Source organism: Rousettus aegyptiacus, unplaced genomic scaffold (genome assembly GCF_014176215.1).
Source record: "Rousettus aegyptiacus isolate mRouAeg1 unplaced genomic scaffold, mRouAeg1.p scaffold_m13_p_4, whole genome shotgun sequence".
Lineage (NCBI taxonomy): Eukaryota > Metazoa > Chordata > Mammalia > Chiroptera > Pteropodidae > Rousettus > Rousettus aegyptiacus.
This window is the reverse complement of record NW_023416307.1, coordinates 91,427,965-91,441,891: the sequence shown is the minus strand read 5'-3', so window position 1 is coordinate 91,441,891 and position 13,927 is coordinate 91,427,965. Positions and strand designations below refer to the sequence as shown.

The 13,927-nt window shown below is 47.5% G+C and overlaps 1 protein-coding gene across 12 annotated transcripts in view; it reads left to right on the top strand.

Moving 5' to 3' along the window:
• IQSEC1 (IQ motif and Sec7 domain ArfGEF 1) overlaps positions 1–13,927 on the top strand; it is a 379,222-nt gene that overhangs the window by 325,418 nt on the left and 39,877 nt on the right. For all 12 annotated transcript variants that reach the window (XM_036218802.1, XM_036218801.1, XM_036218804.1 and 9 more), the window contains one exon: positions 10,516–10,810. In XM_036218802.1, the coding sequence (XP_036074695.1) occupies positions 10,516–10,810 (295 nt within the window). The remainder of the gene's footprint in view (positions 1–10,515; positions 10,811–13,927) is intronic.

The window sequence follows — 13,927 nt, the reverse complement described above, 5'->3', positions numbered from 1 at the left end:
TTGAGCCTGTTCCTCACATAGATTCAAGCTCTAAATCTTTTCAGTTCCTGTGAAGGCTTCAGCCTTCCTTGCCCTTCTGGTCTAGGCCTTAGCAGTGTCTGGAGTCTCTGAGTGCAGGGCTCAACATCTGTGCCCACGCATGTGCTGCCCCTCTGTCCACCCTCCCTGGACTTTTACTGTGCCCTGCAGGCTGGCCTTTGCCCCTTCCTGGTCATCACTTTTCCTGAGGATCTTCTAGGTCATGTTCATCCTGACTTTGCCCAGCATTACCAGGCTTTGGTCTAGGAGGTCCCCAGCTTTTCCTTCCTAACAGTCACTAAGCTTGAGGTGTTCCTGGGACTCCATAAGTCCCTTCGGTTGCAAGTTGGGCACATGTCCTCTTCAAGAACCACTTATCAGCTATGAGCCAGGCTACAAGGCTTGAGAGACATCCTTGGAGACACTTTCTCGCTCAGACAAGGGAGGAAGATGTGAATGACCTGCATAGGAGCAGCATCCCTGAGTCCCCTGGGGAAGCCATGTCTGTCCCCTTCTTTCTTGCTGGGCACACCAACTCTGTGTTCCTTTACACATTTCCCCTTCCTCTGAAATCCACTCCTCTGTGTCCTTGTACTCTGTGCCTTGGGGCCAGGCCAGCGCTTGCTGGCTGCCTTCAAGCTCGGGAACTTTTCACAGAGTGGAAAGCACTGGCAGAATGACATGCACTTAAATGATTGCTCTGCTCTGAGCCCTGCAATCTTAGGAAAGCCACTAATTCTTTGAGTCTTCGTTTCTCATCTGCAAAATGGGGAGAGCAATGCCTTCTCGATGGGGTTATTGCAGGGATTAAATACATGTACTTAGCTTGTGCTAGGACTCCCACATGGCACAGTGCGTGTGACTGTGTGTGATGAGCCACGCCAGTCCTTAAAGGCTGGTTTTCCAGATGCTACTGGAGTTCTACACTACCCCAAAGCAGCCCCTTCTCCAGTAAGCAAACTGCTAAAAACTTCCCTGAAGCTCCCAGGTTGCCTGCATCTTGCTTCTAGACCCATGGCCCTGCCTGGTCCTGAGGCTACTCTTTTCCAGTTGATCCATACTTGCTCTTGCTCAAAGGACATGACTTGCAGTTCCTTCCCTCTTTCACCTCCTTCCCAGACCCTCCCCTGTCTATGTCCCTCCCCTAAGTCCTGCTTATAAACCTGGGTTAATGTAGCCTAGGCAGCGAAGAACTGCAGAAAACCCCATGGGGGAGCTTACGAAGGCCAGGATTTAGCTGGCCCTACCGCAGCCTGGACTCCCTTTCTAGAAATCAGAAACCCTGAAACTAGAGCATGGGGAAGGCCACAAGGCCTGGAGGCCTGAGGGGCATATGTATTTTGGGAAGCTGTTTTGCTCTAGCCTGTGAAGACTGCCAGGAGTCTGGATTGAGGCTCCTAGCATGGACATTTAACCACAGGAAGGCTTTCAGATTGCTGCTTCCTCCAGCATGGGGCCCAGCCCACTCTTAAGAGTATGACTTTACCATGTGATACAACCACGGCTGGCCACATGCAACCCAGGTTTATTTATCTCATGACCACTCACTAGCCCAAGACTCCCAGGCTCTAGACCCCAGCCCTGCCTCAGCATGTCAACTGCATGTTCTTCCTCTGGGTATCTAGGTGTCAGGTACACATGCTTGGGGTCAAGTCTCAGGCCTACTCTTTCCACATAGGTGACCTCAGGCCAGTGGCTCAGCTCCACCAAGCCCCAGGTTCATCTGCAGAAGGGACAGTGACCTAGCTTCCTCCCAGCTCCCAGAGATTCTGCTGATCGTACAAGCCATGTAATTCAAACACCCAACACAGTACCTGTACTTGGCAGGTTTATGGGGGAAAGTTGCTGTGGCATAACCCCAATCCAAGTGTATGTGACTAAGAAGTCATGTAAGCCCAAGTGGTTAAGTGTGTAGACCCTGAAGACAGACAGCCTGGGTTCCAATTTCACTCCCTAGTTGTATGTCCTTGAGAATGTGCTTAACCACTTCTTCTTGGTGGTTTAGAGGACTAAATGAGTTACATGTAAGGTTTAGAGCACTGCTAACTATATAGACATTAGCTGTTATTATTACCATCATCATCATTATTGATGCTGGAGGTGAATAGCTAGCCACCTAACAGTGGGTCTCTGTTTCTGCTGTGCCTCTTTGCCTGTGCTCAGAGCCTCCTCTGACTAACATTTTTCTTGAGAAATGTCATTTATGACTTCATAGGTCATAATTAGAGACATCCATGGCTGAGAGGCCAAGGCCCCTCCACCCTGACTCACTCCTCAGCTAGAGTCAGGATGTGGTATCTGGGCTGTGGGGCCGGGATCTCTTTCTAGGACTTTCCTGCTCTCCTTAGGGATTCATCACCAGCATCTACAGCCTATGGCTGGAGGTGGGTATCCTCAGAGAGAGAGAGGCCCTGCAGTAGGTGGGGGCAGGTGATCCTGGCTCCCACACTGGGCCTCTGCCCCTCCCTCTAAAATTGCTGGAATGTGTGAGTTGGGGCCTCAGTCAAAGAATAATCAGAGACAGCAATTAGAAAGCGCTTTTCATGAGTCAAGCAGTCTTTTAGGGACTTTACCTGTATTGACTCTGGTAAGCCTCTCAACAGTTGTGTGAAGCCTAATTGCCCCCATTTTACAGGAAAGGAAACTGAGGCACAGAAGTTTTCCTGCTTGTGGTCACACAGCTGATAAGCAGTGGAATCAAAATTCCAGCCCAGACATCTGGCTTGGAGGCTGTAGCAAGGAGCCCATAAAGCTCCCTCACTTGGCAGAAAGGAGGCAGGGCATGGTGGCGATGGAGGGAACATTTCAGAACATGTTCTCTGTTCTTAAGTGTCTTCCATCGTCCTAGGGCAGTTGGAAACTCTGGATGCTGTTCTGTAGTGATCCAACCATTTCCCCACATAAAAATAACACAGACTGGCCTCCAGCGGAGGAAGGCATGTTTAGAAAACTGGAGAGGAGAGGAACAGCTTGGGGTAGCTGTCCAGTGACTCAGAGCTTGGAGTCCCTGGGCTGGCCGGGAAAAGGGGCTACTGAGGCCTAAAGTAGACACAACCATGTGCAGCTCCAGTCCTGTTTTGGTTGGTTCCACCTCCAGGCTCTGTTGTGCACATGTGAATCTTGTGTAAGCCAGTCTCCAGTTTCTGTCTTTGCTGGAGGCCAGGGCTTTGAAGGACCCGGCCCTCACCGAGCAGGACTTCTGGTGGACTCTCTTTCTCCCTGCACCCCCCCCCCCAAGTAATCCACGTGGTGACGAAGAGTGTGGGAGTGGGGGCTGCAATAGACAGGGGTGGCCTGGTGGAGGAAGTAGGAATTGAGCTGAGTCCTGGGTATGAATGATTCCACAGAGGCCAAGAAATACAAGTAAAGAGCAGTTAGGAGACATGGGGTGGGGTACAGATTCAGGCAGTCCATTGCAGCTTCTAATCAGTATAGGAGTCCTTTTGCCACACCTCTGACTGGTGTCTGACCTACTGTAGCTTGTATACCTCTAGTGACAGAGAGCTCACCACCTACATTTGGGGCAACATTGGTCATAATTCTGTCTGCAGGAGAAATCTGCTCCATACTTTCCTTGTCAACCCATCAGAGGCATGATGACAGGCATCATATCTTCCCTCTGCTGCTTTTCTCCTGGCCAAGTAATTCCCGGTCTTAGTGGGAGATGGTTTCCAGACCTCGAGTCTTTTTCTTGGTAAACTATGATTTTGGGTTTAGCACTTAGAGTTCATCTCACATGCCTGCTAAGGTCAGTTTTGTGGAGTGCTATATTGGAAGATGTGCAGGAAGGAGTCTGTGATCAATTAGCAATGTCTGCCACAGGCAGGCCAGTAGAATGTGAGGCAAGCACATGCCTTGGGTTTGTAATCCCCACTCTGGGGCGCTGGGTGGTTGATCAGGTGCCACACCATTACACAGTCTTGTGCTGTGATCTTATACTGGGAGTAGACAGCAGGGCTGTTTCCACTTCTTGCTTCTTATTAATTCATGTTAGTGAATGGCTTTTCAGCTATATCATGGTATCAGTTCATATTAAACTTACGTCGGCCAAAAAAAAAAAATCCCCCAGTCTTTTTCATAAGAACAGTCATCAGAGCAGATCTTCCACTATCTTGACATTGATACTATATGGATATATCTTTAACTGAAAACCTTGTTGACAGGCACTTAAATTATTTCCAAATGTTCATAGTTAGAAATAATATAGCAGTGAAATTCATTGTATTTACTTCTTTTCTTAATGTGAATCTCTAGAAGAGAGATTGCTGGACCAGGAGCATCTTCTCAGAGTGCAGGTAGAATCCACCTAATTGTTATAAAATGTTCCAGAAACTCTAAACTGTCAGAGAATGTCAGGGACTTGGAAAAGGTGCCCACCCCGTTCCTTGATTTGCATGTGGTCCAGTAGTCTGTGACAGATCACATGTCTAATTGTGGAAATGAGGACTGATTCCAGAGTATTCAGTCCTGGCTGATAGACTCAGGTTGTGGGAGAAACTTCCCCAATGGAGCTGACCTAGGTAGCAAGATATTGAACTTCACATGGGAAATAACTGTGGCATAGAAGTGGTATGCAAGCGTGGCGTGGGGGTTGGTGTGGGGTGACTGGTGGCTCAGGAAGGCAGAGGCAGGAGGGAGCAGGGGGGTTGGGGTAGGAGTAGAGGTAGGAAGTTGTGGTGGGGCTGGGCTTAGCAGTTCCCTGACCCAAAAGTCCCACCTGTGTTCTCAGGTCAGAAGCAAAAATCTTTGTCCCTAATGCAGTTCGCTGTGAGGATCTTGCTGTGGGGAGGGGAGATGACTGTTCTGCTTACATTTGATACATTTTCCTCCCCAAAGAAGGAACTGGGGTTAGAACTGAGTACCAGTCAGGACAGAGGCTTAGATCCTTAAGTTTCAGGGTATTGCTGTAAATAAAATTTTTTTATGGGTTCAGTCAGTCAAGCATCCTCATTATTTAATTTGATAATTATTTCTAGCTACTACTCTGAAAAAGTTCTACCTACTTCTGAGAGTGCCTGTTGCTGAGCATACTTGTTAACACTTGGGCATTTCACTTAAAAAAATTATCTTCCCATTAGCCAGATTAAGAAAAATTTCTTCTAATTTCTAATATTGTGTAGCTAATGATTAGGAACAATAAGAAGTGATGTTTTCTTGATTCAAGACCAGTTTTTAAGCTGCATACCTACATTCATGCTGTGCTCCCTTTTGTACACTTTTATTGTGGGACATTGTTGGTTGTGGCACCATGCTGGTTGCAGTTGGGTGGCCTGGCAATTTCTTTTCTTAGTGGAGTAGTTTGAGGTTGGTTTTGATTTTTTTTTGGATGCAGAAAGGCTGCCCCATTGCATAACTCAAGGGGACACTATTCATGTAGATTGACAGGACTTGGTGACGGATTGAATGGTGCATGGGTAGGGGTTGTCTGTAGGGGAGGGACTAAAGTGATGATGTCCAGGACTCTGGCTTAGGTCATTGAGTCACTGTGTGGTGATGAGGGAAAGATCACAAGTTAGGTGTGAGGCACATAGGATGTCCAGTGGAGATGATGTAAGTTCCATTATCCAGCACACAGCAGGCATGGGGAAATGCCTTCATTTATTCAGCAATGAATGTGTTGGCACTTGGGGAACATCAATAAGCCAAACAGACAAATTATCCCTGCTCTCATAGAGCTTATGTACTGCTGAGGGAGTTCAGACAACAAACCTTGTGTTACAAGGTGATGATCTTCATGGTTGGGGGAACAGAGTAGGGGATTAGGAATGCTGGGGAGAAGGAGATGTGGTTTTAAATTGGGTGGAGATCAGGGAAGTATTCTAGGCAAAGGGAATAGGCAATGCAAAGGCCCTGAGGTGAGAACATGCCTGACTCGAGAAGAGGGGAAGCCAGTGAGACCGGAACAGAATGAGCATGAGGAAGAGAAACCAAGATGAAGTCAGGTCTTGAAAGACATTGCAAAGACAGTGTCTTCTAAGTGTGATTGGGAGCAGGGGAGGCACTTGATTGGTTTCTGTTTTATCAGGATCACTCTGACTGCTGTGGGAAGAAGAGAGGCAGGGAAACCAGTGAGGAGGCTGTTGTGATAATCCAGGGAGCAGGTGCTGGTGTCCTGGACCACCGACAGAGCCTGGGTGTGTTTGGAAGATATGGCTCATAATGGAGAAGCTGGATTTTTCATCCTGGTGAAGGGAAGGGCTGTGGGTGATTGTCAGACCCCTTCCCTTGTCCTTGAGAGAGTCCCTCTCTCTCAAGCATGTTCTGGAACCTGTTGGCCCAAGGCATTCAGCAACCAGGTAATTCAGAGAGCAGGAATCCTGGGCTGGCACAAACCCAGAAAGTCCTTCCTCTCCCTAAACACCTCTGTTCCTATCAGATACAAAGAGTGCCCCTCTTCCTGGGCCAAAGAAAGTCTTCCAGGGTGGCCACATCATGCTGATGTACTGCCTGTGAGCCCAGGCAGCCAGGCCCTTCTCTACTGCAGGGGAAGGTAAAGCCCTTAGTTTAGTGACCCTCAGTAGCTTCTCTTAACCTTAGCCGCCTCTACCCCGCTCCACAGCCAACTGAGAATAATGACAACTTCTCAAATTCACAGGCAGACCCAGACCCATACTCCCCTCCCTGCTGTTAGGAAGAATGCCATGTTTTGCCTGTTCACATTTGTTTTGAAGCCAGATAAGCAAGGGCTAGGGAAAGGGTTGAATCCATCGCTGACATGAGAGGTGGACATGCTTCTTTCTCCCACAGTGTCAGGGTAATGTGATGAGCATCCAGGCCTGCCACTCCCTGGCAGAGCCGCCAGCAGCACAGAAGTACCCATGAGGCAGGAGGAGCCTCTGCCTCCAAAAACCTGTGCAAAAATTGCTATTGATGTAAAAAATGTCCAAACCTGTAGAAAATTTTTATGAATGTATTTAAGCCAAACTGATGACATCCTGGAAACCAAGATCTCAAAAGCTCCAGAGAATGACAGTTTTGCAGTGTCTTTAATACATTTGGAATTGAGGGAACACAAAGATTATATGAAGGTGGGAGAAAGCAAGGTACAGGATTGTTAATAAGATTATATGCTCCCTTGAGTGTAGTTATTTCTTTGAAGAGTCTCAAAAAGAGAATTACTCTGGCATTTCAAAGGTGTGTTAACCTAAACACCTAAGAACAACTAGGCAGGGCTTGCTTAAGGGAAAGATAAACCTTTTACTAAAAAAATTTTATATGCCTAGAGTGCGACTACCCACTGTGACCTGCCCAGTAGGAATTTATGATCAGATCACCCTGTGAGGTTACTTTCCACAATTTCCCCTTTTGATCATAAATCAATCTGAAGATTTCATTGATGACCAATCTTTTAGTCAGATAGTGTAGTCACACAGTGCTAGGAAGGATTTCCTACGAAGTCTCAGTATCGACGTCGTCTTGTTGACCATTGGGGTTGAGACAATACCACAATCATGGGATGTGAGTTGAGTCCAAATTTTCCCATAAGGGGAGAGCAGGTAAATGGAAGGTCGTCAGGCCTTCTGGGCCTTCATTACCCAAAACACTGTGTAGTTTTAATTACAAATCCTGTGAAATACCATGATCCAAGTGTTGCCATCTATCTTACTTTTCTGTATTTTGCTTCTAGTGTAATATTTACAAGAGTATTAATGGTTAACTTATACATATTCAGTAATCATAAATAGTTGGGCTATATAGAAAAAAAACAAAGAACAAGTGTAACTATTATTATGACTATATTATTAGCAGATGGGTAAAGATAATCAAACAAAATGATTTCTGAGTTCACATCAATCCATAGATATACAGACCTTGTCGATGTCTTGGGATAGTTTTCTACCTCTGATATCAGCTGCTTCTCATCCTAGAGGAGTCTTTGATGTCTGTTGTGGGCAGAGGCGAGTTTCAGAGAAAAGGGTAGATGATTATTTGCTATTAGGCGCTTCATAAGTTCTCTTCCAATGAGGTTGGAGAGTGTTTTTTTATTTGATGTCCTTTCCAGTAAACATAATCTTCAGGTTGCAGTCAATGATTTTAAAGTCTTTATCTCTTTTCAGTAATGTTAACTCATAAGTTCCTTCATCTAATTTAAGTTCAGCCTAAATGTACTAAGATGCATGAAAGAATGCAAAAACCAAAAAATGGGATAGTTAACAAAATTATGTACTCCCTTGAGGGTGATTATGCTTCTTAGGGGTCTGAAAAGCATTTCAAAGATGTGTTAACCTAGATGCACAAAAACAATGGAGAGGGCTTGCTTCAGACAGAGTTGAACTTTTTATAGGCCTGGGGCATGACAACCCACTATGACATACCCAGTTAGGATTATGATCAGATCACCCTGTGAGGTTACTTTCTGCTTAGGTTTATTACAGAGGCTCTTTTTCGTCCATAAAACAATAGTAGAATTATAAGTTCTACATGTTCCCATCCCTTTCCCTACCCAGCGCATTCACACTAGGCCCAAAGGAAGCTACAGTTGGGTGACTGTCAGGAGAGTCCTGAAGGGTGATATTCTTCTGACCTTGAAGGACATCTAGCCCGGCCCACCTATATTGCAGATAGGGAAGCAGACCTTGAAATAAGGGCTGACCCACCTTGCTTCACAGCCAGATCAAGGCAAAGCACCTTGTCTCTTAATTTCAAACCCAGGGCTCTTTATGAAGAAGGACCTCTGTTACACTTTAGCTTCTAGGGAGCTGGATGGAATGTCCTTTGTCATAGAGAGCCACTGCATGTTCCCGGAGGCCAGAGCCAGTTGGTGGAAGGGAAGTCCTGTCCTACTTTTAAACTACGAGTTGGATTTGCAGCCTACCCCTGGCTTAGGGAAGAATTGGAATCAAAGGGCAGGCTACTTCCTGTGGCCTGGGTCTGCTAGCCTTGTCTTGGCCCTCTCTACTCCAGGGTCTCCTTCCCCATGCCCCTGCTTTGAGTCTCTCTCTCCTTGGAGTCAGTGAATAAACTCACATTCTTGGCAATGAATCAGTCCCTGCCAGTCCTTGTGACAAGTGGAGGCAATGGAAGCAGAGCTGGGCAGGGGTAGATCAGTTGTCCCTTAGGCTCTTGCATGCAAGACATTCCCATTGGTCTGAAGATGGGATCGTTGAGGAAGGACTGCATCCTGTGTAGGACCTGTGTTCCCTTCTGTCTGCTGGGCCACTTCCAGAGGGACCCTGATCTGGCCCCAGGTTTTAGTTGGTTTTTAAAGGTTGAGTGATATTCTACAGTGACAGGGAAATGGAAGAGTATGACTGGAGAAAATACAAAAAGCTGTATTAGAAATGACATATAAATTTCTCCCTTCTCACCTTGTCCTATGCTGTAAAGCAGTCTCCAGCAGCAACCAATGTTTATCATCTAAGTTCATGAGTTTGGGATCAGTAAGTCAACCATTCCCTCCCTGTCCCCTCCACCTCATTCCCGAGTTGCCCCACACCTTCTTGGTGCTTGGAACTGTGAGAGGGATGTGTATGAGTACTGAGGGTGAGGAGCAGTGTGATGGAGGGGAGCACCCTGTCTTGGGAGTTCCACTAGGGCTTAAATCCCAACTTGCCTACTCACTACCCGTGTAACCTTGGGCAAGTCCCTGTACGGGAACAAGTACCACAGGCTGGGCAGCTTAAATAACAGACATTTATTCCTCATAATTCCAGAGGCTGGAACTCTGAGGTTAAGGTGTCAGCAAGGTTGCTCACTTTGAGGCCTCTCTCCTTGGCATGTAGCTAGCCACTTTCTCACTATGTCCTCACAGGGTCATCCCTCTGTGTGTCTATGTCATGATCTTCTCATAAGAATTTCAGTCATATTGGATTAGGGCACTAATGACCTTGTTTTAACTTAATTACCTTGTTTTAGACCCTATCTCCAAATACAGATATATTCTGAAGCACTGGCGGTGAGGGCTGCAACATGGATTTGGGGGAACACAGTTTAGTCCATAACAACGCCAGTACAATGTGTGACCCCCGAGTAAGTGTGCAGTTAAGAGTCACTTTTGTTAATTACTATTTTTTTAAAAAAATTCAAAAATCAGTGGTTTACTTAATGCGATGGTAGGAGTGAGGGAGAGAAAGTGACAGGATCCATTCAGTCAGTGAGTAGGTACTGACTGAGTACCTGCTATGTGCGGGCCCTTCTGTTGGCCCTAGGATTATCAGTGGACCAATGGACTAAGCCTCTGTCTTCACAAACTGGCATTTTCGTATAGGAGGTGGACAGTAAGCAAAATCAATTGGTAAAGTATGTCAGATGTTGGAAGAGGTGAGTTTTACAGATGTTGGAGGAGGTGAGCCTAAGGAAAGATTGGAGCAGAGTGTCTTGGTAGAGTCCCTCTGGCTGCATGGGAGGATTGACTATAGGAGGGTAAGGGAGAAGTAGGGAGATACGGTGTTGTGGGCTCTCCCTGGAATATGATGGGCTGCCACTTGGCCATACCCGCTCCCACCTCCTGGTTCTGGTTTCTGGTTCACCAGAGGCGTTCTCCTCTCTTTTCTGCAGTGTGGAGGGTGAGGCCCCCAGCAGCGAGACCTGCACTTCACTGGACAGCCCCTCAGCCTACCGCCAAGGATCCTTAGCACCGAGCTCCTGCCTGAGCCCAGACCACTACGAGCACACGTCAGGGGGTGCCTATGGGCTATACTCGGGGCCAGCGGGGCAACAACAGCGTACACGGAGGCCCAAGCTACAGCACTCGACCTCCATCTTGCGCAAGCAGGCTGAGGAGGAGGCCATCAAGCGCTCGCGCTCCCTCTCTGAGAGCTATGAGCTCTCCTCTGACCTGCAGGACAAGCAGGTAGGTGGGGTTGGCCCTTTGGCTACTCAGGGGTAGGCAGCAGGGCTGTTCTGCCTGCCGCATGTCTTTCCAGGCATGATGTGCCCCTTTACTAGGGCCACCTGAGGTAGTAAGAGTCTCGCAGCTCTCAGATGCTGGTGTCCTGCACTCTCCAACATATAGAAATATGAGTTAGGCACAAATTTCTCAAGAATGTGGTTTTTGCCTTAGCCTGACCCCCCTGATATGCTCCTACCAATGTGTGGAAGGATTCAGAGTGGATGGACTGAACTATTAGACATTTCTTTAGTCAGGCTTTTGCCTCTGCACTGTTCATAGCTGTAGTGGCTGGGGTCTGGGGGCCTGTGCTAGGTGTCCAATTGTCAAGTCCTGACACCATAAGGACACAGGTTGCGTGGCCAGGCACTGAAGTTCTTAGGTCCCAAGAGAGGACTGATATCTTAAGAAGTCTGTGGGAGGAGCTCCGGGGAGAAGGAAGGGAGGTCAATTTACAAAGGAAATAGCTCTTACTCTGAAAAGAACACCAACCCCAACCACAGCCAGTGAGGAAATGTCGCTTATTATATACTCTCCAGTTTATACCTTGGCATTCTTGTGGAAAATCACCTCATTAAAGACCTCAGAGGTCTCAGCCCAGCCCTACTGTGAGGCAGCACCTGTGTGCAGAGCCAGGCAGATGTGCCTCCCAGCTTGGCTCCAGGAAGATCTAGAGGCAGCTTTCTCAGGGATTGAGGGAGGAAAGGAAAGGCTTGTCCCAGTTGGGTTGGGGGAGCAGAGGCAATAGGAGGTCACTGTGGGGAAGAGTTCTCATTTTCAGCCTTGGAATGCAGGCACATAGCAAGCACTTTAACAGAAATTCAAGTGTGAAACAAAGTTTCAGGCTTCAGGAGAAGTCCCAGGCTGCCAGGAAGCAATTGTGCAAATATGAAGGGCTGGTTATCTGCCCAACTTTCCCTAGCTCCTGGACACTGAGGTTGGGCAATCAGAAGTGGATCAGAAACAGTTTGTAGTAGAGGACATCTGCAGTAGGACCATTAAAATAGAATTGAGAAAGGTAAAGATTTAATAGAAGCCTATGGAGATAATCAGGTGTTTCATACAGTCTTAATGTGTCGCAGCTGCTCATTTTCACCCAATACATGAATGCCCACCATGTGCCAGACACAGTGCTGGGTACTAGGGGAGTCGATGGTAGACAAGGTCATGCTCCAGCTCTAAAGCTAACACTGTGGTCCATAAGATAAACCATGGACAGATTAGCATAAAGACATAGTTTAATTCCAAAAAACGATACAAACTCTAGAAATTATGAAATAGTGGAAAGAAATTGAGTAACCATGGGAGGTGACAGCATAGGATAAGTGTGGTGGGGAAAACCTCTCTAAGGTAGCATTGGAACAGGGTGTTTGAGAAAGGGGCTTTACAGGAAGAGGTGAGGGCAAAGTCCCTGAGGCAGAACAAACGTAAGAGGAAGGATGGCAGGGAAGAGGTGGTAAGGAGGTGAGAGTGAGGAAATGATATTGAGGGCCTCTGAGCATTCAACTGGCAAAAATGGGAACAGGAGAGATTACATGAAAATTTTCAGATGAATGTAGGGCGCCTGATTCCAAGAGGAGTTCAAGTCTGGGTAATACAGAGTCTTGTTTAAGTGAAAGGAGCCCAATGGGAAGTTGTGGATTTTCCGTCTGGCCCAAGTCTTTGTACCTTCTGGTGATTTCCTGTCAGTGAGAGCAGGAGGCCTAAGATGTTGAGAGAGGTAGTGTTTCTGTTTTGTGAAAGGGTATTCTTCTCAGCTCTTCATCTCTGCTGTTGAGAAGTGCCCCTCTAAGTGGAGAGCGAGGGCTTGGTGAGAGAGCCTCATTTAGAGATTGGCTCCTCGTCAAACCATTTCTCTGAGCCTCTTCTGGCGAGTGTGGATTCTAGAGCCCCTCTGCATAGTGGAGTATCAGGTGAGGGTGATGCACATCAGATGAGCACATACTGATTGCATTCTCTCCCCTGTGCCCCAATAAACTTTCAGACCAGGCCTTGGCTGAGTTCTGACCTTAAGGGAAGAATGACTATGGTAAGTCTGGGAGATGAGTAAGAACAGGCCTGGGTCAATGTGTGTCTTCTGGGGAAGGCAAGGTAGGAAGGACCGAGAGGGGTTTTGATGATGAAACACAGAGCCCATTTCTGCCTTCCCAAAGTCCCTTTTGGAACCAGTCTCAAGCAAACAGGGTTGCTGCCTGGTTTGAGAGGTCCAAAATTAACAGGAGAAAATGGCCCTGGTGTGAGCTCTGGACCTGAGCTGGTAGCCTAGCATCAAGGCTAACATAAGGTGCGCAGGACCATAAGCCCAGGAGGGCAGAGAAGAGAGGGCTTGCCAGAGCTCAGCCTTAAGCCTTTACTGACCCTATGGGCTTTCAAAGCTCTACTCAAAACCCCAAAAACAGAAACTCTGCTTATAGATGCGAAAGTGAAGTCATTTCTTTGGATGGCGTTCAATAACTTCAGGGTGAGAAAAACAAATAGACTCATGCTGGCTGACTATGGCCCTGGCCAGGCTTTGAAAAATCATTTTGGTCCACATGTACCCACTCCCCCCACTCCCCTCCCCTGTAGCAGCTCTGCCCTACCTGCCACTCGTCCTGTGGGCCCCAGAAAGCTGGCATGCCCGATGTTCAGGGGGAGCTGGCATCCCTGAGATGGGTGGCACACTCTTACTTTCCAGGGAGGTGAATGGTCCACCAACTGTCAAGCAAGGGGACCAGGACCCACACTTGGGCCTGTGAGGCTTCGAGCCCTTCTTTCTCAGCCCCCACAATGGCTCTGAGCAACCCTCTCCTCTGACTCCAGCATCTGTTTGGTTTTTTTTCAATAATGTGTGTGTCTGTCTGTTCTCCTTCACAGACTTTTTGCTTCTTGAGTGCAGGGACCTTGTCTCTCTCTTCTGCCAGTTTTGGTGTGATGCCCAGCATGGAGCAGATGGGACCTAAATGAACAGAGTGGGGTACTTTGCCTCCTTGAGCAGTGTGACTTGCTCCTGATGACTTGAGAGTTCTCTTGGTCCCACATTAGGTGCCTGCTCTGCCCACTGAGAGAAGCGAATCCATTCTTTTTCTTGGCTCCTGGCCG